This window comes from Alnus glutinosa, chromosome 11, assembly GCF_958979055.1.
Source record: "Alnus glutinosa chromosome 11, dhAlnGlut1.1, whole genome shotgun sequence".
Taxonomy (NCBI): Eukaryota; Viridiplantae; Streptophyta; class Magnoliopsida; order Fagales; family Betulaceae; genus Alnus; species Alnus glutinosa.
Genome location: NC_084896.1, coordinates 25,392,944 through 25,418,338, shown reverse-complemented (window position 1 = coordinate 25,418,338; position 25,395 = coordinate 25,392,944). Strand labels below are relative to the sequence as shown.

General features: G+C 35.9%; 3 protein-coding genes across 3 annotated transcripts; 1 reads left to right on the top strand and 2 right to left on the bottom strand.

Annotated features, from left to right (window-relative positions):
• Positions 1-106: 106 nt before the first annotated feature.
• LOC133882469 (cyclin-D3-1) lies at positions 107-2,305 on the top strand. Its single transcript, XM_062321658.1, has 4 exons — positions 107-934; positions 1,031-1,232; positions 1,381-1,511; positions 1,623-2,305. Exons 1-4 carry the CDS (start codon positions 392-394, stop codon positions 1,902-1,904), a joined length of 1,158 nt encoding a protein of 385 aa, XP_062177642.1. The 5' UTR covers positions 107-391; the 3' UTR covers positions 1,905-2,305.
• Positions 2,306-14,992: 12,687 nt separating this feature from the next.
• On the bottom strand, positions 14,993-19,705 carry LOC133882816 (DNA-directed RNA polymerases II, IV and V subunit 3-like). The gene is made up of 3 exons (XM_062322040.1): positions 19,209-19,705; positions 18,299-18,536; positions 14,993-15,671 (listed from the first exon to the last, which is right to left on the bottom strand). The coding sequence occupies exons 1-3, from the start codon at positions 19,649-19,651 to the stop codon at positions 15,399-15,401; spliced, it is 954 nt and encodes a 317-aa protein (XP_062178024.1). The 5' UTR covers positions 19,652-19,705; the 3' UTR covers positions 14,993-15,398.
• Positions 19,706-21,317: 1,612 nt separating this feature from the next.
• On the bottom strand, positions 21,318-24,112 carry LOC133881282 (vegetative cell wall protein gp1-like). Its single transcript, XM_062320210.1, has 4 exons — positions 23,778-24,112; positions 23,009-23,700; positions 21,853-22,317; positions 21,318-21,768 (listed from the first exon to the last, which is right to left on the bottom strand). Exons 1-4 carry the CDS (start codon positions 24,110-24,112, stop codon positions 21,467-21,469), a joined length of 1,794 nt encoding a protein of 597 aa, XP_062176194.1. The 3' UTR covers positions 21,318-21,466.
• Between the last annotated feature and the right edge of the window lie 1,283 nt (positions 24,113-25,395).

The following is a 25,395-nucleotide window of genomic DNA, read 5'->3' as shown; positions in this document are numbered from 1 at the left end:
CAATACACACATATCTCGTACCTTTTTTTTGTTTTTCCACGACCAGTACCTCACGGACAGTGTCTCTTTATTTAGCCTCCATAAGAGGTTGTTTTCATGGGGTCTGGCTTGGTGTGTGTGCCGTTTCGTCTCTGCCCGCCAACGATACACACCGAAAGCACAAAGAATTCCAAAACCCAATATATAAAAAAAAGACAAGCGTGAAACCTACTCTGCCAAAAATCAATCCCTTCCCACCTTTTCTTTCTCTCTGCTTTCAGCCACTCTAATCTCTATACTAGTCTCTGCATCCTCACAAAGCATTGACACAGAGAGGGAGAGATGGGTGGGAGACTGGGCTTTTCCTTTGTATAATGAATGAAGGACTGAAACCTCTTCTTCTCAGAAGAAGATGGCAATTCAACTTCTCGATGAGCGACAACTAGAACAACAACAAGAACAGAACTCTTCATTCTTGCTGGATGCTCTGTACTGCGAGGAAGAGAGATGGGAGGAAGAAGTAGAGGAAGAAGGAGAGGTTGTACAAGGGGAGAGTGAGATATGCAGCAGCAAAAGCAGCGGTATAAAGAAACCTTCTCTTTTTCCTTTGCTCTTGTTGGAGCAAGATTTGTTCTTGGCAGATGAAGAGCTTCTTTCTCTCTTCTCTAAAGAAGAGCAGCAACAAGCCAATCTTAATCACGGCATTGTGGAAACAGAATCTGCTATTTCTGCGGCTCGTCGCGAGGCTGTGGAGTGGATGCTCAAGGTCAATGCCCATTACGGATTCTCATCTCTCGCAGCAATCCTATCCATTAACTATCTTGATAGGTTCCTCGCTAGCCACCATTTTCATAGAGACAACAAGCCATGGATGATGCAGCTTGTGGCTGTGGCTTGTCTCTCTCTTGCTGCAAAAGTGGAAGAGACCCAAGTGCCCATTCTCTTGGATCTCCAAGTACGTTCTAACACTAACCAATATATGTATCGGAAAGGTGGAATCTTTTTCTTGATTTCCATAGACAAATAAATCTGGGTTGTTGTTCTGTTTCAGGGGAAGGACGCACAGTATGTGTTTGAGGCAAAAACTATTCAAAGAATGGAGCTTTTGGTGCTCTCCACCCTTCAATGGAAGATGCACCCAGTAACCCCACTCTCATTTCTTGAGCACATCACAAGGAGGCTTGGGATGAAGACCCATCTCCACTGGGAATTCCTCCGGCGATGTGAGCGTCTCCTCCTCTCTGTGGTCACCGGTAAGGGCCCATAGGGTACAAAAGATTAGCATTTTCGATAAGAACAAGAACAAAGAACAAAGAACAAAGAACAAAAAAAAAAAAAGATACCCCTGGCCTTTAACCCTTTTGATTGGTTATATATTTTTCGTTTTGTCAAATATTGTAGATTCAAGATTCGTCGGTTGTCTTTCTTCGGTTTTGGCCACTGCCACTATGATGCACGTTATAGACCAAGTTGAGCCTTGTAATCCCACGGAATACCAAAACCAGCTTCTGGGCGTCCTAAAAATAAACAAGGTATTAGTTTTCTTTTCATTATTGTTTGTCTCAGATATAAGTTAAAATTAATGTGAAGCCATTAGTGCTCATTATTTGATATTGATTATATAATTAACTGCATTTTAACAGGAAAAAGTAAAAGCCTGTTATAATCTCATCCTTGAGCTATCAAACGCCTATAATTGCGTCCATAACAACCCTCGCAAGCGCAAGTACGAGCAAATTCCTTGCAGCCCAAGTGGTGTAATTGATGCTGTTTTTGGCTCTGATAGCTCCAACGATTCTTGGGCTGTGTCGTCGGTTTACTCATCGCCGGAGCCTCCGTTCAAGAAGAGCAGAGCCCATGAACAGCAAATGAAACTGCCATCACTCAACCGGATCTCTGTGGGCATTGTTGGCAGCCCTCCATAAAACCCTCTTTTCCCTCTCTCTCTCTCTCTCTCTCTCTTCCCCCGTCTAAAAAACTCTATATTTTATTATATGGGTAATTTCTCTTTTGGTGCAAATTTAAAGTGCCTTCCAGAATCCAGAGCATATGAGCATTTCCCACAATGTCCACCATGTTTTCATGCCTTGGAGAGGAAACACATGCAGCCGTGGAGATAGGCGGCATTTTGCAGGAAGAAAAGAGACAACAGACAAGAATAGCTGGCATTGAAGGGATTTTTACACAAGTCTTCTTCTCTGTTTATGTTTTTGGCACTCTCTTCTCCATCTACGAGTCTCTTCTAGACATACTACTCTATCTGGACATATCTATATATCATCATATTCGATAATAAATTCAGAACAATTTTTGTTTGTTTGTATAATATTGATCTCTATCTGTTCACCTCTAGCCTTTAACTTTGTGACACTAACACAGATTATAGCCTTTAAATCATAAGTAAAACTGTTTGACAAAAACAAATTTGAATGGATTTGTTTGCATGTGGAGGGAGCAAGAGGTTGTCGGCCAGTGGGTTTTTGGAGGATTTGGTTTATGTGGGGGAGACTTTTTGATTGGGGGGTTTGACCTCGTTAGAAGAGCCGCACTCCCCCCTTTTGTTGGTGAAAGATTGAGGTGACCGTAATCCTCTCTCTCTCTCTCTCTCTCTAACCTAATCACTGACCTAAAAAACACCCATCTAACTCTTAGATTTTCTATTCTTTTTGGCTTCAAGTGTAGGACCGCCATCATAGTGTTGTGTAGGTGTGTATTTTGTTGCCTTTACTTGCCTTTGGAGAGCGTGGAAACTCTTGCAGGTGGGTTGTTTCAAGACTATTCCATCCAGTTTGACATGGATATGTGCCATGTGCCGTTAGATGACGGGATTATATTTGATAATGACTGTGCATTAGGAACTGCTTTAGAAGTGACAATTCTACCTCTTGCTGCCATACTTTCTTCCACACCAATATATTTTCCATGAAATTATACACATCTAGTTAAAATTATTGTTTTTTTCTTTTAAAACAAAAATATTAACCAATAATTAATTTTTTTTTTCTTTTCAAAAAAGTAAAAAGAAAAGTTTCACTTTCACTTTGGCAGTGTATTTTATGAAATACAGAAAATAAAGTCGTTAACAAACATAAAAGCTTTTACCATGAATCATATGCTAATTTAGATATAACTTGAGTTAAAAACGAAAATATTAATATATCGTTTTTGTTTGTTAATGCATTTTAAACGGTGCATTTCGTGTTTGTTTGAAAAAGTTACGGTGTAAAATAAAATTAAAAATTATTTTTGAGATTTAAGTACTTTTTATTTAAGTTATTTGTTAATATTTTTATTTTTGAAAAAATGGAAAATAAAAGCTCAAACAATACTTTTGCCACTATGGATGTATACCTACTTCCGGGGTAGGTACATTTATTTTCATGCTAAATACTATTGCCACTATACCTAAAAAAAATAAAATAAAATAAATAAAATACTATTGCCACTGTGGATGTCTAGCTTGCTTCCAGTAACTACCCTTCCCGACCAGGTATTGTACTTCTCCTGTTTACCATATGATTCTTAAATCATATATATATATATAAGAAACCTACAAGAAACTTGCATTCTTTAATTAATGAAAGCATGTCCCCCCATTTTTCTTAGGGTTAGTGTTGAACTAGATTTTTAATTTGTTTATGATTAGGGCAACATGTCTTAATCAGTGATTAAACAATAATACTGTACTTGAATTTTAAATTTTATTGAGCAGGGCAAGTCTTAATCCATGACAAAGTCAAATAAAGTAGACCTCACTTTAGCAATTTTCCGTTAATAAATTGACGACAATTTTAATTAGAAGTCTCCAATTTATAAATATTTAAAATTTAAATATAAAATTTATCAAATCGAAAATAATTAAGTTGTTAAAATCTTGCTTTATAAATATTTTAAATTTATTAAATTGAAAACTTGGATCCCAATGCTAAAAGACATTAAAACACAAATAATAATAGTGATAGTTATAAAAATGATATTACTTCTAATTTTGCTATTGTACTAGCTGTATGTTAGACTAGGATCCCCTGCAATTAGGGACCCTAACCAATTTTCCATGCCCTCTATAATTGAGTAGGGGGTGTGAGGGGGCTAATGGGACCCTTCCTGTCCCGAATTTCCTGCTCAAGCAAAGAGCTCTCTACTCGAAAATGGAGCCATCTCTCCAAAATTTGGAGCAATTCTTCAACCCCCCCTTCTTCTCTAGGCAATAGAATACAGAAAATCTCAATCCTCCATGCTTGTGTTACCCTTTGATTACTCAATCTGTAGGGCACGCACTTTTTGCCAGGAGTGATTGTTTCCAAGGGTCTTAATACTAGTAAAGACACCAGAAAGAAGGCTTGCAAGGGCTTTTACACAAGTGTGATGTAATGCTAATCATTCTTTTATATATTTTTAGTCATTGGATTAGACTAACTTGGATATGATAAACCCTATAATCTTTCCAGGGAGCAGGGTAAAAGTAATGTGAAAGTAGGGATATATACCCCCCCCCCCCCCCCCATTAGCATATATTAAAAAGTATACATTCCCTTGTCCATCTCTTTGTATTGGGTGGAGATTCATGATGCTCATTTTAGTGGATTCTTATTAGTGCATGCCTCACCCTTTTGGTCCTTCTCTTTGTCTTTACCCTTTTTTCTAATTTTCTTTTTCTTTTCTTAGCTAAAAGAAGTTGGCTTAGCTTTTTTCACGTGTTATATGCTAATACCATTTTTATGAAATCGATGAATTTTCTTTAGATGAATAAAATGATGAGAGTAATGGCTATATTTCACACTTATTTTATCACATGCACCACAAACACAGGTGACATGACTTGAGCTAAATGGAAGTATAAAGTTTTGTCTTTTTAAGCAATTGTTCAACTTATGCCATGTTAGCCGGTGTGATAAAATGTGTGTAAAGAATAGAATTATTCAATCAAAGAAGTTACATAATGCAGATAATTGCTTAAATTTTCCATCTATAATCCTCAAGCCACTTGTCATTTTCTTCGCCCTTCGCACGGCTTTGAGTGTTTGAACATGTTTCAGGATTTATTTTGTTTGGAAAATGTTTAATTACCCGTTGTTCCAAAAGTTTAAGTTGACGGGTAATTATATATTTAATCGTCTAATTAATATTTTAACATTTTTCTTATGTTTGGGCTCAAACTCTCCTATTAAGTGAGATCCAACATGTAGAATACATAATTAAAATGAGAGATGAATTATGAAGACATGGTTCGAACTCAAAATATACGTTCTAAGAGCATTCATAGCAGTTTCCCTAAAGAGGGTCTATTCTCTAAGTTTTAGGAAAAATTTCAAGAAAGTTACAAAAACTCCTCCACATCAGCTTTCCTGAGAAGTGAATAGTGCTTCCCAATGCATTGGGAAGCACTATTCACTTTCCATTCAATTGTTTATTCCAAAAATTTATTATCTCTCTCATACTTTATCTTCTTTTTCATACTTTTAATTAAAGTAAAAGTAAAAAAATAATATTTTAATAATATAAGAAAAAATGAAGGGAAGTTCCTGTGGAGTGTTTTTTTTTATAGGGAAGTAAAAATTAGTTTTGTTTCCTATATTTAAGGAAAATGATTGGAAAACTGCTGAGAATGCTCTAAGACTCTATTATACTATTAGTTGTCACAAGATACGGTGATAATTGTTCAAAATCATAATTAGTTTTAAAAATTTCAATGTCAATACATTTCTTTTTTATCACAAATGTTATTAGTGAATGGTCAATGTATAGTTGAAAATTATTATGATAATTAAAAAAAAAAAAAAATCTTAAGTGATGACAAAAATCCCATAGGCAATGACATTTTACCTAAGAAACGAAAAGTCTTCCCCCATAAAAGAAAGGGAAGGAGGAAGGAGAGAGATTTTGGTTTCATTTGATAGAGCACTCAACCCATAAAAGGTAAAAAGAGAAAAGGTGGGGATTTTGAAATTGGGAGACAAAATCTTTGATATTGTGGGAAGATTTGTCTTTGGTCCTTCTTTTGTTCTCTACTTTAAGGTTGGTAGAGTATAGAGGGCAGTAGATGCATGCTAGTTATCATGATTTAGGGGGAGAGAGAGGGAGTGTTTTTTCAAAGGGAAACAGCTTGCTCCCAAGGTCTAAGGCTCATGAGGTCACTCTGTCCCACCCCCAATAATTTTAGAATGGTAATACCATGGATTTATTAAAATTTTTTTGCCCAAAAAGCTTTTTGATCTGAAAACCCTACCTTTTTTGACCTGGTCACATCTTCTATCTCTCCTCCATTCTTTTTTTTTGATAGATCCTCCATTCTTTGTTATTGGTTATGATAAATCACTAGTTATTTTATTAGTTTAAGTTCATAATAAACGTGTCCACAGAAAACAAATCTAAGAAGCCTTATTCTCTCACTCTCCCTTTTTCCTCCCGGCTCTTACTCTCTCATTTTTATTCTGGTTTTTTCTTTTGTTTATAAGTGTTTTCTGAGCAGATTAACAATTTTGACCTCTCCGCTATGCATCCATCAATCTACCTCCGTACTGTTCCGTTCATCTTATCTCTGACCACTTCTGCTATTTGCTGGTTGTATTTTTGCTTTGAATAATAGTTTTCTTCTTTTTAGATCTGCCATCATGAACGATCTATGGGTTGAAAGTTAGTTAGGTGTGATGGGTTAACTCTCATTGCCTAAATAATTTGGTGTGAGAGTTATCTCTCACGGCCAATTTAAATAATTTTTTTTTAGGATATTTGGCTACTCTTATCTTAAATATAGTTTGCTCGAAGTAGATTTGCTCTTAAACTATTTTTGTACATAAGTTAGCGGAAGATGAAAGTTATAGATAAAATTTTATTGTAAGAATTTTGTTTGTATCTATGACTATATAACCTTATAGCATGTGGTTATGATTTTGTTAAACTTTATGCTTTGTGATATAAGAGCTTTATGTTCGTGATCTTTAATCAATGAAATACTCAAATTTTTCGTTAAAAAAAAAAAACAACACTAAATTTAATTAACGTTGGTACAGTTGACCGCATGTTGATGATGCTTGTAAAATAGACAAAAGGTAAGCAAGAAGGCTTGCCAGATATATCGGTAAATCTTTTCTTACGTAATTATAAAATATTTAACTGAAATAGAAGGTAGAGTATAAAGTCAGAATTCAACTCAAAACCTATATTCAATTTGCACCATATTAAAACACTTGAGTGTTTTCTTCTACCCTTTTCTTTCTAACAACTGTAAAGTTTGAAAGACAACAAATTAAGAAGAGGACCATATGAGGCTCTCTCTCTCTCTCTCTCTCTCTCTCTCTCTCTCTCTCCACGCTGATTTCTCAGGCATGGGGTTGTTTGTTTGTAGAAGATAGAAGAAACAAGATGGATGGGGATAACAAGTAGAACATTCAAGTGCGTTCTTTGATAGCTTCTGCCATCTTTAGCTCTTGGACGGGACTACTCAATGGTTCCCTTTTACTGAAACCTTGTATCTAGAACTAAATGATATGAACTTTGACATATTGAAAGTACATTTGGCTGAAAAAAAGAATACAAATTAAATATTTGCTTTCCTTCATCTCCAAATCTTACTCTAATTCACTGTTTATGATTTAAAGTATAACAGATGACGAGTGATTTCAGACCTTCAATATTCTCAAACATAAACCGAGACAAAAATTACAGAAATGTCTCTTGCACAACAGTTGTTTAATTATTATGCAAGAGACAAGAGACATGGGTTAGGTCCCACGTGGGACTCATGTGGTGGGACTCATCACGTGAGACCCACCCATGACTTTCGATTCCTGCACAATATAAATGGCTCATAAATTAAGAGACACTAACCCATTGATTGGCACAAAATTCTTAGGTAATTAATAAGCTACACCAAATTCACAAACTTAATTACTATTGGGTAAAAAACTCTGGACTTTATGTAACTTTTTTTTTCCCCATCTCTCTGGCAATGGGATGAAGTCAAAGTTAATTAGGTCAATCTTTGATCGCCACAGTACTGATTTAATTCTCAATAGTCACATCTCCAATAATGCATGTCACATTGTCACATAAATAGGAGCCCTTTGTGAGGCTGCCCGATCAGAAGGGGCACTTCGAACCGAAATAATAGTACTACTGACTGAGTCTTCTTTTATGACCAAATTTTTTCATATTCATATGACAATAATGTAAATGTACCTCTTGTACTTGTAAAAAAGTATATGTTTCTTTAATATTGCGTGACTTTAATTTTTTAGTGGAACTTTTTTCAACTCGGTTAATAGTATTGAAAAAAATATGTGCTTCTCACGTAAACAATTCAAAATAACTAATTAAGGGCACAACAAGTGAACTATAAATTTGACTTAAGTGGTGTAACATTATTTGTAATTTTTTTAATAAATTTAATTTCACACTTTTTTATGGAAAATTTAGAATTAAATAGGCGCAGTTAAAAAAGCTACAAAAAATATACTGTAATATTTTTTTAACAGCACTTGAGCCAAATTCTAAAAGCAGATTTAGGCTAGGGTGCATCTCAATCAATAATTTTTATATATTTTTATGATAAATGAAAATAAAAAGTAGTATTACTAGATTTGTGAAAGGTTTTTTTGTTTTTTTAAAAAATATTTTCTATATATATATATATATATATTTCCAATAGCTTGAATGGGATCTTTAATTTATTATGGTGGGAGGATAACTTAGCAAACAGAGACCCGAGTGGCTTGAGACCAGGTTTGTCTTCCCAAAGAAAAAGGTGGCCTTGGCACGAAGATATGGCAAATATATTTTATACAATGAACTAGGTGGACGTGGAGGCTACGGTCTGGTCCACTGTGGTGAACCAGCCCTTTACACGCTCGAGCTAGCTTTGGTGGCTGGTTAACCCTAGGCGAGTAGGGTGCCCCCAGCCACCACCAAAACGTAGGCCACACAAAAACATAGCTATTTTTAGGAGACTAGGGCTCTAATATTTGCCCAAGCAATATGGGTGTGGTGTCGATGTGTAAGGACAACTATACTATCCGTTTCAAATAAAATAAATAGTATTAATTTTATGATCAAAATTTAAAGTTGATGCATTTAACTTTGGTTTTACACAAAACGTTAGGAAAAGAAGACCTGCAAACAATACTAAAAAGATCATAGTCGTATGTTGAGAGTAGCGGCAAAACCACTGCTGATACTTAAGTTCACAAGAAACAAATTGGCATGATGTAGGTATATAAAGTGAAGTAATTGTACCCCGAGGGTTATTACTTTAGTTTATAGAATCATTATTCCTGTTTTTATTGGTAAGTGGAGTCTGATATCGTAAGCGCTAAGCTGCTAACTGTAAGGGACCAATATAAAAGGTGCGCGGCAAACCCCAATAATTTGCTTCCCTCGGTGTGCGGGATACTCCAACGACGTCTTTCCCTTATTGGACCGATTCTATGACTTGGTGGATCCATCCAATAACGGGTCACGCACGAAATCGTTGCCAACGGGGCCCAATGGACCGTTCTATAATTGGGTATATAATCGAGTTGGTTTCCAACTTTCTATAGTATTATGTAATTTTGACCATGCCTAATCATTTTTGGTGGTGGTGAGGCTACTAAACTAGAAGTGTAAAATGTTTTTCACTGAAACATATAATAGGGGGGGAATTGAAAACGTTGGGATGTTTCAGGTTTGATGGAACGTTCTATAATCACAGGCATTATTACACCTAACCAGGCCGTACCGAAGAAATATGTTCAATAATGTGCCTCAAACTTTGAAGAACTACCCAATCTGCATATGGTCCCAGAGAACCAAAGGGGTGTCTCCTGGGACGTGATGATGCCTGCAGCCAATCCATTGGCATGGCCCCAAGCAAGCAAATCAGAAATGGAGGCCCCAAAGGGCGCTGTCAACTAGCCTGCGTTGCACATCCAATGCGTGACTCGAATTATTATTTGTGACAAACATCTCTTTATTTTCTGTCTGGAAAACAGTTAAAACATTGACACTACATGATCGGCATCCAATGTGGTGGGAGTGGATCTCATTCAAAGTGGTCGCCATCTCATGAAATGCCAAAACCTTCATCCACGTACCCATGGAATATATATATATATATATATCAAAACTGTCTTCAGCTTTTGTACAATCTATATATTTATCACCATGAACAGAGAAATATCGTCGTAATCTTAAATGAAGTCTGTCTCCGATCATTTCTTTGACACGCATGTGGTCCAAACTTTCCTGCTCTGTCTGAATATTATAACTAATCTTGGATTAAGCCATTGTTTTTGTTCGAACAATTATGATTACTGTTTTTGATATTCGAATTGTTTGTTAATATATTTTTGCTTAAAGAATCTCAATAGAAGTTCCCTGAGTTGAGCACAATTATCAATTATTTGTTGGGAGATCGATGAACCTAGCTAAGAGACTTCAGAAAGATTCTTCTTCCATACCCTTTCTTCTCCATGGAAGGTCAAGCCTGCTCATGAGCTTCAACTGAACCAAGCCCAGTGTTGACTGAAACATTGACCATTATTAAGTCTTTAAATTAAGTACCCAGCAAGAACAAAAAAACAAAAGAAATACATTAATAAGGACCTCCATAAACACCTCTGACCACTTGTGCCAACACAGTCAAGAGTTGATTCGTGACCCTGACTTGTCTAATTAATAAGCAAGGTCTGTCACCAAACAAACTAAATGATTTTTTTTTTTTTTTTTTTCTTTTAATTTTTTCAATTTCCTCTTTATGGTGGACGTGAAACTAAGAATTTTTTTTAGAGCCGCTACAATTAACATCGCTCGCATCATTTTCATTTGCTTCTTCCATCTTGAAAATTCTCTCCGAAGCTGTGGAACATATAGCCGTTGTTAGGGTATATTTTAAATATGATATTATTGATTTATATTTTGGAGTCTAGGTTGATTTGGGTTTCTTTGTATAAGTCGATTTATGTTTATTTGTATAGGTCGACTTATTCAACTATAAATAAGGATTTATGTATTGTAAACAATTAAGTTATTGAGCATAATATAGGCCTTTAGGCTTTACTCTATAGACGTAGGTTATAGACCGAATCACGTAAATTCTGTATCTTTTCTCTCTCTTGCTTCCGCTTTTATTCCATTTTAAATTTATACACAAATTTTAACGGCCGTAATGAATAGGGTAGTATTTTTTGTCTTTATTTTAGTTATATGTGATTCTCTTATTTTGTTTCATATTGCTGTTTTAATGTCTTGTTTCACTCATTTATAAAATAAATAAATAAATGAAGTGTGCTCAAACCGTTTACGACCACATGCGTTTGTTTACCCTGTTAAAGTATTGATTAAGTGATTAAATTTATCTCTTCTTATCAGCTTAAACTTTTGTGATAAATGGTAATCTAACATGGTATCAAAGCCAAAAGTCCTGAGTTCGAACTTTGACTCCGTCATTTACCTCCTATTTTAATTAAATATTCTACGTGTTGGGCCTTATCTATCGAAAGGAAGTTTGAGCCTACATGTGAGGGAGAGTGTTAAAGTACTAATTAAGTGATTAAATTTACCTCTTCCTATCAGCTTAAGCTTTTAGGAAAAGTAGTGATTTAACATACTTAACTTGAACGACTTATGTCTCGAAAATCAATAAATATGGAAGTCCTTTGAACCTTTTACACTCCAAAGTCCAAACTCTACCACTGGGGCTTCAAATTATCATCTTACTTGGTCCAAATCCAAACTCACAATGTATAGATAATGTATTTAGAAAGAATGGCAATGTTATGTTTTTTTTTTTTTTTTCTCCATTTCTTAAGTCAAATACATTAACTATATATATATAAGGGTTATAAACGTGTCATAAACGAATTGACAGGTCAACTGGCGGGTTGACCTGTTTATACAAATAGGTTAATGACCCGGACCCGTTTAACCTAAACCCAAACTTTATAACTTCATGTCGTGTTTATGTTGAATTTGCGGATCGTGCAAAAAATTGCCTAACTCTAATTCAAAATATTTAGAAATACTTTTGGCAAATGAGCAAGGCAGTAGTATGGTAATGAACATGTGGTCCTTGGTGAGTTAAATGTGAAGGTAGAGAGATAGGTGTGTTTTACTACAGGATTTTTAGCTGCAGCATTAAAGGGTGAAGTTAATTTGTAAGCCAGGTGGTTTCCTTTGCTTTACAGGGCACATTGGCTCAAGGGTCCCCCTTTGGAGGGTCGGAAGAAAAGGACAAGAGGAGTTTTAGATGTTTTCAGGCATGTCCCAAATCTGCGAAACTTGGCTGTCCACCTGCTAGCATGTCTGACTTCGCAGACAAAGATTTGGGTATCTTTTGACAGCCCTAAATGCTTATGACACTACCCCTATCATTTCCCAATATTTCTCAACAATTATTATAGCTTTTCAATTTAAACACCTTCTTTTTTTTTTTCTTTTTTATATATAACAAGGAGAAAGTGGAAATGGGAGTGAGTCACAACACAATTTAAACACCTTTGATCTTCAGATTAAGTGCATTAAAAAGGAATTTCGAGAGTGCAATGCAAATAATTCTTTTTATTAATACACTTGAGATGAATTTTGAATGAATTTTGTATCCCAAACCCTATTGTTCTTCCTCCAAATTTTTTTTTTTTTTTTTTTTTTTTTTTTCTGGTTTATTGTGATTATTATAAATATATTACATAATTATATAGGACTATACGGTCTATACCTTTTTTGCTGCTCCTGATCTGTAAAATGTATATGGTTCTCTCGCATTTATTATTTTAGCCAACTTGTCAAAACCCACAAACTGCTGTGACCCAATACTACAGGTACAGGATGAAAGATTGATCACTTTCTTGTGGCTCCAAGAGCCGATAGCAAGGACCACTACACCAAAGAGATAGAGCACCATTGGAATTGCATGAGGATAAAGCGATGGTGCCATTTTAATCTTCTTGGTTTCAACCTCATCTCCGCCTAGGATTTCAAACCAAGTTGTATATCATGAGAGTAATGGTAAATATCACATTATCTTACACCGACAATGTCAATCAGTCATTTGATTTATTTATTTATTTATTTTAACAATAGCTGATCTAAGGACTAATTGACAATGTTAAATAAGGATTTAAAGTGAGATAGAGTTGTAAGATAAAAGTGTCGTATCAAGATAACCGTATGAGTTTAGACGTTGCAATCATTTAGTGGATGTTAAAAAGACTAACCTCATTCTAGGGTTGCCTTGATTTAGGTAATGCTAAAAACTGTGCTTTTATCTAACATTTTTAACGAAGACTGGTCGGTACTAACACGTCAATAGGATAGAATAGTAGTAGAATAAAAGTATAGTTTCTAGCCTCACCTAATATAATGATAAACCTAGAATGAGTTTAGTCTTTTTAACATCCACAATTTTAAATGATTGCAAGTGCTTCTGGCTTTATAGACCACGCCCAGCAGCCAGAATGGAGATAAATTGGTTTACACTTTCTGTAGAGACCACCCTCTGTCAACCCGTGATATTCCCAGTACACCGGTGAACATGATGCATATTGTGGGCATAATATCATGGTCAATACAGTGTCTAGTGTCTGTACAAGTATGTTTTGGGAAAAAAACTCCAATATTTCTTTCCCTGTGGAAAGTAATATACACTATTAGTTTGCAGGAAACTACTGGTTTTCTTGCCTTCCAGACACCATATTAGTGCAGATTTCCATGCCAATTCCCTAGATACTCCTCTTGCTAACCAAGCACAGTGCTTGATTTAGAAAGTAAGCCCATTGAATTACGTCTGACTAACTAAGCTGACAATTTTTAACACGATCCGTGAATCCAATACAAACCTAACATAAACTTAGCGAATTAAGGTTAAAATATCTAACTCGTTTAATCAAATAAATTGAATTAAGATAGACTTATATAGTTTTATCATACTCATATTTTTTTACACGATCCAAACCTGACACGCAAACAGGAATCGCAACCCCTACACCTAACCACCTCATGCCATGATTTTGTCCTCATTTTCAACCAAACTTCCAAAAGAAACATCTGAACTTTAAACCCTTCATTTCATTCTTAGCATCGGCATCTTTTACCATCTGAACAGGTTTGATTTACGACATGGAGAACATCTAAATACTTCAGTGAACCGTACACGCTTACCCTATATTCAAAGCCAATAAAAAGAGGGAAAAAACAAAGAATTAAGACATGGTAGGTAATTTCCTGTGTATGTAGCAGAAGTTTCAGTAAAAAGAGATTCCAGAGGGTATATTTTCTAAGACGACCAAATTGAAACAACTGAACGACAAATAGGAAAAAAACAAAAACAAAAAAAAAAAAAAGTATAAATTCCATAGACCATAAAAAGTTAAAAACAAGGAAGAATGCCCTCAAAAGAAAAGGTTTTTTAACTTTAGTAGCATTGCTATTTGCTCGTACACATACATGAGCATCTAAAGGAAAAAATTAAGTGCAAGTTCCCAACAAAATGCTTATTCTGCTCCTAATTGTTCAATGAAAATTTGTTACAAGGGCCCAACCCAAATATACTAAAAAGTATAGAACAAAAGAAAAGTAACAGAGCTCCACTCAAATAAGGTTTAGAGAAGAGTCCGTAGATTGGCACTCGTTCTCTCTCTACATTGTTCCATGGAAATCCAATATAAGCAACCAACAAAGTAAAAAGTTTCAGGCACTGCTAAATTAGGTAATATAATGAACCTAAATCATTGAACTTAAAAATAAATATAGTTTACGCCTTCTCTCGAATACACTAGTAAAATGAGAAAGTGATAACATTCGGCAATAAGCACAATGGTTACATCTGAGTTATACCTAAAAATGACTACTCTCTAGAATCACTTAGATAACCTAGTTCAATCTAGTAAATATCCAATACAGGACTTAACACATACCCATTCAATATCTTCACAATTCACCAATCCAATATGAGACTTAACACATACCACAATCTATTTTGACCTCGTAAGCACTCAAGACAAGACTTCACACATTCTCATATGATGCTTTAAGAATCCACTGATCCAATATGGGATTTAACATATATCATACAGTGTCTCCACTGTCTGGGATATCAAACTGAAGATTATGTGTATAAGTACAATCTATGCTATATCTAATAATAAACACAGTGTACAGGGGTTTTGCTAGCAGGTAACATGTCATGACATGACAAGTTCTCAAAGAAAACAAAGAAAATATAAATTAATGTCAATAGAGACATACTTTGCTCAAAACAGATTAAGCTTCCACAGCACCTTTTTTTTTTTTTTTGTTGGGTAAGTAGCATCCATAGCACACGTTAAATAAGAGAGAATGGAAGATGCAGTTAGTACAACATATGGCCAAGTCCCACAAAATGTGCAATTCAATTGATATCCTATAACCTAGAAGGATCAATTGATTAGTCCTCTTTACCAAAGAGATCATCCTCCTCGCATATGAGCACCTAGTTCACCAAACTGATCATCAGCTTCTACAGTATCATCTGATAGGCGAACTGCATCAAGCTTCTGTTTCAGTATTTCAATGGCATTGAGAACCAACTGACATGATTTGACTGCACCAGTAGATTCTACAGTAAATATAAAACTGTCTTCTTTGGCTTCGATCTCTACAAGCCCTGACTTCCCCATAGCATCTGCTTTCTTGATCACTTCATCATCATAAGTGTATGCCTCGGGATCAACCACTACGACCTAAGAAAAAATAATACACAAAACTTAGCCCTGTTACTACAACAAACAATGCATTCAAAGAAATGATCACATCAAATACAAACAAAGAATATCATCAACATAAAATAACAAGGGGTATTTACAATTATCTCCCTGTGTTTTAGAGGCAATTAGAAATTACCATCCTGTATTTTCGAAGGGTCACTAGACCTGCCTTAGATTTGGTGTTAAATGAAATTATCATTGACGAATCCTCCCATGTGATGCGTAAATGTCGCTTGAAACATGAAATTTAGCCCTCAGTCGGTCCTCAATGAGGCTTAAAACTTCATGAAAGATGCAGCAAAACAACTCTGTTCTTAGATTTGGAAAACATCTATATTTTTCCCCATTTTGACAGCTTCTTTTTATGTTTCATGTAACACATGAGAGAATCTATCAATTGGAACAGAAAATATGATGATTTCATTTTATTCCAAACAGACAATGAGATTGACATGGAAGTTATTTATATTTGCATAGATAACAAATAGATTGACAAACCTAAAAGAAACTGGCCATCAATTATTAAAATAAAGCCCATTCATGCAAATTGTGCAGTGCATTTTCATAAACATGCATCAGCAATAGGAACACAAATCTGATAATATAATCCAATCAAGCATCAGCCACCTAAAGAGCACTACCATTTTCATAAAATAAAGCAGATATTATAACTGAATAACTCAGACTACAATAGAGTGATGGTCATCTTTAGCAAAGACGGCAAACCACTAAATAAAAGAAAGGAGCATAGCACCAAATTGGTGGTGGCACTTAATGACCGCACTCTCTGTGACCTTATGACAATCCCGTTTTTCTTTTTTATTTCTATTTTTCTTGAGCATGAGTTCCTCAGCCCATAGTTTCGCTGCTGACTATATAACCCAAAACTGGAGAAGTTGAGTTTAAAAATAGCCCCAAGCTGAACCTCAGACATCTCATCCACGAGCCTAAAATCAAGACCAATACTTAAAAATATCCCCAGAAAATGAAACACTTCAGGCACATGTTAGTTATGAGAAGGAAGTAAGAAATCCAAACTTGAAGAAGACCCTTTCCTAAGAGCCAGATTCTAAGAAGGGAAGATTAAAGGAAGAGAGAAATAGACAAAATATCAATGCAACAGCTGGGGATTAAGACAGAGTGAAAAGAAACTGAAAAACAGAGCAAGTAATCTCCAAAGTAATTTGTTTAATTCTGAAGTTTGTGACATTCATTAAAAGCCTAATCTGAGCCTTCGTATCAACTTATTTGAACCCTAGAGAAACCAAAAGATACCTGAGTAATACCAATTCATGTTAGGACTCAACATCACGATAGCTGAACAAACAAAATCCCATAAAATACAGCTTCTAATCTACATGAAAAACCTCAAACCAAAATTCCGGTACATAAAAAGCTTTTAAAGTTCCAATATTTTTTTTTAGAAGCAGAATGTTTGGGTGCAGCACTGGAATAACATAACAAAACTACTACTCGCCAATTATATCATCAGAAAAAGGGGGGAAAAAAGGCACCAAAATTACTATAGCTGACCAAACAAAATCTCAAACCAAACTTCCATTACATAAAAACTCCCACAAATAAATCTTAATTTCTATATGAAAAAGATCTTCCAATTTTTCTATATCTTCATAATCTTCATTTCCAGCAACTTTTTTCTTCTTTTAAAGTTCCATTTTTTTTTTTGGGAAGCAGAATGTTTTGGTGTAGCACTGGAAAAACATAACAAGGCTGTAACTACTCACCCATTATATCATCAGAATAAGGGGAAAAAAAAAAAAAAAAAAAAAAAAAGGACACCTGATTCTGCTGTCTAGAAATTTTTAAAATTCTAGAATTTTTAAAAACATAACAAAGCAGTAACTACTCACCCTTTAAAATTGAAGGGAGCACATGTAAGCCATATGGAAGAAGTCAACCAATAAGACCTCATTAAACAGCTTGGATATTGCTTTTTCCAAAGCTCCCATACTATCATGGATTATTAATCCAATTAAAGTAGTACTTAATCTGTCCTATACCATGATCAAGAGATATAATGACAATAGGAAAGTAATTATAGGAAAACTAAAATAAAATAAATTAAAAAACCACAAAACACAACTTCCTGAAGATGCAAGACAACAGGTAGCAACACAAGAAACAAGTAAAAAATGACAGAATGCCAGATGCCACAAGAACTACTACAGAACACAAACAGGAGACACTGAGATATCCACAAACAAGCGAAACCTGAGGATTTTGAAAATATGTTGGTCCCAACAATATGGCACAAAAGTTTCCCTTTTCTGCCCTTAGTGACAAAAGGCATCTAATGTCATCTATCCATGAATATTACTCTAGTCATACATACTTGAGCTAATAACTAGCATCTTCACTACCTTCTCCCATTTCCTCTCCTTTCTTCTCTATGAACAGAAACACATGACTTCATACAGGAATATGAAATAAAATAAGTGTGCATCTTAGCATCCTCAATGCAAGACAATCAATTTATAGAACATATACAAACCATATTTTAAAGCTTCAGACAGAGACAAAGACGCAAGAGAAACACCAGATTTGAGTTACCATTTTTTTTAAGTAACACAAAAATAACCAACCTGTTGGCTAGTAGGGTCTATGTCGAACACTTTGGTAGGACTACTTTCAACCCAAGTTTTTTTCTCCTCAAGTGACAAAGTCTCCATCAAGTCTTCATTGATCCTAATCATTGGTTCATACATGAATGTGACAGTAGCTGCAGGCGACCATTTTGCATGATCTTTACCAATTCCTTTTCGGGCTATAGCCCTCAGCCGCAGTTCTTGTCCACGGCGTAACTTCACAATGATAATCCCCCTAAAAACAATATAAACGAACACTAAGATACCAATTTTAATACCCTGAATTGAGAATAACACTTTAAACCTTTTCTCTGATGAGTTGAAAGCTCTCAATAAAAAAAAAAAATAAAAAAAAAAAAAGCACAAAACTTTCATTGCAATCTCATGCAATGGATAAGAAGAAATATAGGATAAAACACTAAAAGGAAGAGCATGATAAGAAAATGTGACCGTATATCACACACGGTCTCATTTCCACCAAACATATAACTGTAGCCCCAGCACTCCTAGAAGTAGACCCTACAATATTTCCAGTAAATTCTCAAAACCAACCACCAGAAGCATTTCCAAAATCAATAACAAAGATGTCAAAGAACAAATTTTTTTTTAAAAAAAATAAAAATAAAAAAATCTTTACATGTTATTTTCAAATGTACTTGCTAAACCCTTTGCAATCCCAAAGAAAAACCCTAAATTAGAGAGACTAACAAATTAGATCAACATTTCAACTTTTTAACAAATTAAGGGCATCATAGTAAGAACAGTAGGACAAAAGATCCCTAAATAAACCCTAAAATAGTTCCATTTGGAACATCAATCACATTTCGAAACTTCTAAACAACATAAGGGCAAAAAACCTAGAAATAGAGAAAATTTGAAAAATGAGTTGATTTTGTTGTTGTAGTACCTCTGCTCGTTGGGGTCGTTGGGATCGGTGAAGTCGACGGGGACGACGGTGTGGTCGGAGCTGTAGAGGTCCTTGCTGGTGACGTCGAGTGTCTGGTCTGAGAGGCACTTGGCACGGAGATGGAACTCGACGGAGCAGAACTCGCACTGGCCGTCGCCGTCGCAGGCGTCGCAGTCGCGCGAGAAGCGCATGCTCATGGCGCGGTCGCTGGTGAGCGGTATGAGGCCCAGGCGGTGTGCGATGAACTCGTCGTTGAGCACCGACGAGTTCACCTCGATCTCTACCAGGTCGATGGCCACCGTCGGCACCTCCGAGATCATCACGCGCCGCAGCGCGTTCGCCACGCTCGCGTCTGTCTCCCGAAGCTCGAACTTCATTATGTCGTCCTTCATCTCCCGGATCTTCACCTTCGGAAACCGCTGGTACGTCGCGCCTCCGTCCATTCCTTTTCAGCTTCAGTGTGGGTTCCTAGTTTTCTTTGATAAAACCCCAAATCTAAACACGGGGGGGTTTTGTTTGGTTTTATATGTATTGGAATGGTAACTCAAAAATGATTTTCAAATTATGAAAAATTGAATCATTACTTTATGTTTGGCCTAAATTACAAATTATTTTTTAGTATTAAAATTAATTTAGATCTCTGTGTTTGACTTATGCTCCGTTTGTTTCGGCGTAAAATAATTTTTCGAAAATGATTTCTGTATTTTTCGGTGTTTGGTAAGGGCAAAAATAATAGTAAATCGTTTTCCGAAGACGCCAAACGCAGTTCGCCGGAATTCGGCTATCCCAGATTCCGACGAAACTGTCCAGATTTCGGCCTTTATCTCGAATTCTGGTTATATTAGCCGGAATCAGGTAAAAATTGTCAGAATTTTGTCGGTCAGTGACCGAATCTCGTCATCGATGATTTTTATATTATTTTACATTAAAATTTTTATGTTGTGAATAAAAATTGATTTTTATAAGTTAATATGATTGAATAAAAATATAAAAAAAATATTTGCGATTTTCCGTATGCGCCAAACACCGGAAAATGCTTTCGACGGAAAATGGTTTCCTGAAAAATGACTTCCCTAAAACTATTTTACGTCGAAACAAACGGAGCATTAATTTATAAATAACTTTTTGAAGTCAAATTCCGTTAAAAATTTTGACAGATTCTATTAGCGCAATGTCAACGCCAATAAAATATCAACATGTGTCAATCATAATAAAAATATATAAATTTATTAAAATTATAAATAAATAAAATTTAAAATATTATTTAAAAAAAAAAAGAAAAAAAAGGTGCACGCTTTAGGGTGGCCGCGCGCTACCCCATTATAAATTTAAAAAGCCCAAGAACCAATTTGATCACTTTCTAAAACCCAATGACTATTTTAATATTAATTATGAAAACCACATTGATTATTTTTGAATTTAATCCTAAGTTTTAAGACATTTTACAATGGTCCATGTAAAATATGTTAAATAGGTAAAAGAGATAAATTAAGGTTGAAAATCGTTGAAATTAAAGAAATATATATAAGTGATAAAATACTCTAAAAATTGCAGAGGTTTTTAGAGATTGTAATACTTTTGATCGATTTTAGTTATATTATCTGAATTAAACCACATATGATATAACAATATTTGATATAAAGCTTATTCATTTTATGGTATTCATTTGTATATAATAATATAAAAGAATCTTATATTTTTCTCCATATAATCACTTTGGATATCATATAATTATGCCTTAATATTGAGAAACCTTATAGAGTAATTGAGGTTGTAATTATATAACCAATGGGATGCGGTCAGTAATCTAATTGTTCATTTCGATACATGTTATATGTATATTTTTTGTATATCTCTCGTACTTTTTTTTTTAAAAAAAATTAACTATTGAGTTTATAAGACTTGCACGTGGGTTCTTGTAGGCTTTATAAATTTAATGATTAAACTTTTTTTTTTTTAAAAAAAAGAAAAAGATGTACAATAAAGATAAAAAAATCATTTTCTCGAGAAGAAATTCAAGCCCACGTTTCCATCCTCTACTCTTTCCTTATATGAATACAAATTTAACATTAAAAGGAAAGTGTTTTTTTTTTTTTTTTGGATGAGTAAAGTGTTTTTATTTGCTTTATATGAATACGAAGAAACAAGATAGTAACATATATGCTGCACAGCCTGCACTGGGAAGTGTCATTCCTCTCCAGTGGGTTACAGTTTTATTCATAACAATTTGAAGTTAAACAGAACGAACGAAGAAAAGCCTATCTCTTGCATACAACTCCTTGCCCTTCAATACCACTTGCACAGCTCAACTCCAGACCATCCAAATATGCTGCTCCACCATCAGACCCATCAAACCGAGCAACAGCGCAGTCCGTGGCAAACAGGCTTGATGTTTCGAAATCCTTGTCCCCTCCCATTACAGGCATGTTTGCGCCAACGTTAACACGACTCACGTAGTCTGGTCGGTATGTTTTTCCCAACACACCGCTCACTTCGTTGCTCAAAGCGAAGAACTTGAACCCAAGGTCGAGATGAGCGAAGGAATCTTCTCTCGTTATACCTGTTAAAATATAAATTAAATGATTAAATTCATTCTTTTTTTTTTAGCTTAACGGATTAATGGGTTCGAGTTAATTAACAATACCATAGTTGTGAATCCTAGAATCCTCTTCGGTTATATGCACAACCTTGGCTGTGATCCTCAAGCTTCCTTCAACTTCAACTTTGACACTGTTTGAGTTAGCAAGCCTGATGATGAGCACACTTGGAGAGCTTGAGGACTGCCACCTTGCGGCTTCGGATTCTGGGAGGGTGATAGGCTCGCCGTCGAAGGCGAGGGCAAGGCAGTTGACGGAGTCGTCCCATGCGGCGGTTTTCTGTGCGCCGATGAGAAGTTGGTGTTTGCTGAAGAGGATTCCAATTGACTGGACCCAAGTGAAGTCCCTCTTCATGTTCTGGTTTCGCCTGCCGATGAAGTGGGCGTTGATATGGAGGTTGGAGTCGGATACAAGGCAAAAGTCGCGATCTTTCTTGCCGTGGAAGTAGAAGGTTATGCCATCGCCGCCTATGAAACGAGGATCTTGGCAGACTGCCCCTGGCCTATCACACCCTGCCATCCGACATGCAGAAAAACTATAACGATAATGCTATATATTTATATGAAGAGTAGTATGTTCGGATTGAGATATGCAGTAATTTGCAGTTAAAATTGTAAGTAGTTGGATAGTAATTATAAGAAAGTTCATATATATGGGACTCACCTGTTAGATGATTAGACAACCTGAAATTTATTTAAGCAAATGAGTTTTTTTTATGCAATTATGTCTATGTACGTACATTAGATGCTAAGTCACTTCAAAAAGCATTGTTTGTTCCAAAACTTGCGGCCAAAATTGATTTTTCAAATGGAGTGGTGTTAGGGATATATTCTATATTTTTTACTACATACAAAATTATCAACAAACTAAAGTGAAATAATTAAGCAAAAAAATTAGCTTAATAATTTCTCTTAATTATATCAGTAATTATGAATTACTACGTCAGTTTATAATTAATTTTATAGCAATCCAAACATTTTCCTTACAAATAAAACACGAGGAAATTTATGGCTATGCCAACAACAAAAAGAAGTATAGGACATTTTGAAATTAGAATTTGTATCACTACACTCGTGAACTATATTTGCTCATCTTGAATGATAAACTTAAATCTTATCTACTAGATAGATTGCCTAATTATATGATACAAGATCTGCTTGATGGGTAGTGTGCGACAAGTGAAAAGCGCGTTAAGAGACTTACTGCAAAGAGGTTTGCAAGTGACACAATCAACCTCACATCCATCAGGGCATGAGCTGGGACAAACTTGCTCCATATCGTAGCACTGAGGGTAATTCTTGTTCTTGCATCTGACAGTCTTTGGAGAGGTAGAAGGAGGTGACGGAGGAGGAGTGGAACTAGGTGGAGATGGGGTAGGATATGGAGGAGGAGGAGTTGTAGTAGGAGTAGATGGAGGTGAAGGGGAATGAGGAGATGGTGGTGGTGGAGATGGAGAAGATGGGGTAGTGCTAGGAGGTGTTGGAGAAAGCGTGGGTGGTGGTGGAGTAGTACTAGGTGGCGATGGAGAAGGTGAAGATGGTGGAGGATTTGGATTGGAGGGAGGTGGAGTGGAAGTAGTTGGAGAAGGTGAAGATGGTGGAGGATTTGGATTCGAGGGAGGTGGAGTGGAAGTAGTTGGAGGGGTGGGAGTACTTGGAGCAGGAGCTGGTAGTGAAGATGGGGCGGTACTAGGAGGCGATTCTGGAGAAGGTGGTGATGGTGGTAATGGTGGAGTCGTCGAAGGGGGTGGAGTTGAAGTAGTTGGAGGTGTGGGAGTTGTTGAAGTGGGAGGTGATGGAGGCGGAGTTGAAGTAGTTGGAGGTGGAGGAGAAAATGATGGAGGTGATGGGGAGGAGAGAATGGCGTTTTTGGTGTTTCGGGCGATTTTGGTGTTTCTGGTGTTTCAGGTGATTTTGGTGTTTCTGGCGTTTTTGGTGTCTCAGGTGTTTTAGGCGATTTTGGGGTTTCAGACGTTTTTGGCGTTTCAGGTGTTTTTGGTGTTTCTGATATTTCAGGCGTTTTTGGAGTTTCGGGCGATTTTGGTGTTTCTGGTGTTTCAGGTGATTTTGGTGTTTCAGGCGTTTTTGGCGTCTCAGGTGTTTTAGGCGATTTTGAGGTTTCAGACGTTTTTGGCGTTTCAGGTGTTTTTGGGGTTTCTGATGTTTCAGACGTTTTTGGTGTTTCAGGAGATTTTGGTGTTTCAGGTGTTTCAGACACTCGTGAAACCGTAAGAGGATTTGCCTCTGCTATTGCCATTAGCATCAGGACAAGAATTGGCAGAAGAAGGCTTTTCAAGGATTGATCCATGGAAGCTGAAGTTCGAGCAAGCCCTTTGTTTTTTTAACTTTTAGCTTTGAGAGTGGCTTGCTACTGAGTGAGGTTGTAACTGCCAATGCCCACCCTTTTATAGAGGTTCAAGCAGTGAATCTACAAAATTCCCAAGTGCCTATTATTCGGATCATAACTTTTGGTCGTTGTTACGTTCATTCATTAAGCCATCTTCCACATGGTTCCTTCGCAAGTCAAACCAATCTGAGTTTTCTTGGCTTGTGTTATTTATTCTATCGTTTCACTTTTGCTTCTGTTGCTTCTAATATGAAGTTGGCATCACTTCCATTTGAAGGAAAGAGAGGTCCTCTTTCACCCCATGCCATTCTGCTTAAACCAATACAAGACCTACAACTCGTTTACGAATCTTTTACAACTTGCCAACACACGTACATCAGTACGAGATTATAGCGATACGTGTCAGCAAATTATAAAAAGGGTCGGATAATAAAGAAGTGTTCCTCAGAGGCAGGCAAAAGTTGGTCCTCCCAACGTGAATGAGACCCAAACACAGACTGCCCATGGAGTAATACTGATCAATTGCTTGGAGTTGACAATAAAAGATAAATAAGCAAAAAGGAATTGAGTAACAAGAGAAACAGAGTCTTAACTTCTGAAGTATATTTTCTAGGAGGCCTTTTCTTCTTCCACTGGTCATCTGGGTTCAGTTAACTTGCAATGTACGCTACACTTCAACCTTTACACCTTGGCACCAAATAGCAGACTAAACTAGTGATCATTATGCAGAAAGGCAGCTTAAAATACTTGATGACCGTTTAAATCTCTATGTTCAGTCTATTTGAAGTGATTAATTCCCAGCCGGACCAAAAGAGAATGCCATTTGTAAGGCATATAAAAAGGGCGGAGCCAAAGGTCAACGAGGCATTGGCGGTAAATTATCAATGATTTATCTTAGAAGCTTAAGCTAATAAAAAAAATATAATTTATTATAAAAAGAAAATATAAACTTAATCATTTAAATTAATATTCTAACAGTTTCAACACGCAAAATATCTAACTGAAATTTGGAGTAAAGTGGTGGAATCAGAATTCGAATTCATAATCATATTCTAATATTGTGTTAAATCACCGATTGTTTCATAGGTTTAAGCCGATAAGAAAATGTGGTTGTAATCATTTAAACTAATGTTATAATATTGGCCACTTATGATTCTACTCCCCTGATCTAAGGTTGAGCACCGTTCTATACAGGCAAATTTAAGTCATATTCTGCCGCCGCATCCCTCTAGTGAAGAGTGAAT

Excerpts from the sequence above, each read along its gene's own strand:
- LOC133881282 (XM_062320210.1), bottom strand. The coding sequence starts at position 24,112 with ATGGATCAATCCTTGAAAAGCCTTCTTCTGCCAATTCTTGTCCTGATG. Across the intron at positions 22,318-23,008 it reads CACTTGCAAACCTCTTTGCA|GGTGTGATAGGCCAGGGGCA; the intron begins GTAAGTCTCTTA and ends GTCGGATGGCAG. Across the intron at positions 21,769-21,852 it reads TTCTAGGATTCACAACTATG|GTATAACGAGAGAAGATTCC; the intron begins GTATTGTTAATT and ends ATATTTTAACAG.
- LOC133882816 (XM_062322040.1), bottom strand. The coding sequence starts at position 19,651 with ATGGACGGAGGCGCGACGTACCAGCGGTTTCCGAAGGTGAAGATCCGG. Across the intron at positions 18,537-19,208 it reads AACGACCCCAACGAGCAGAG|GGGGATTATCATTGTGAAGT; the intron begins GTACTACAACAA and ends TATTGTTTTTAG. Across the intron at positions 15,672-18,298 it reads TAGACCCTACTAGCCAACAG|GTCGTAGTGGTTGATCCCGA; the intron begins GTTGGTTATTTT and ends ATTTTTTCTTAG.
- LOC133882469 (XM_062321658.1), top strand. The coding sequence starts at position 392 with ATGGCAATTCAACTTCTCGATGAGCGACAACTAGAACAACAACAAGAA. Across the intron at positions 935-1,030 it reads CCATTCTCTTGGATCTCCAA|GGGAAGGACGCACAGTATGT; the intron begins GTACGTTCTAAC and ends GTTCTGTTTCAG. Across the intron at positions 1,512-1,622 it reads GCGTCCTAAAAATAAACAAG|GAAAAAGTAAAAGCCTGTTA; the intron begins GTATTAGTTTTC and ends GCATTTTAACAG.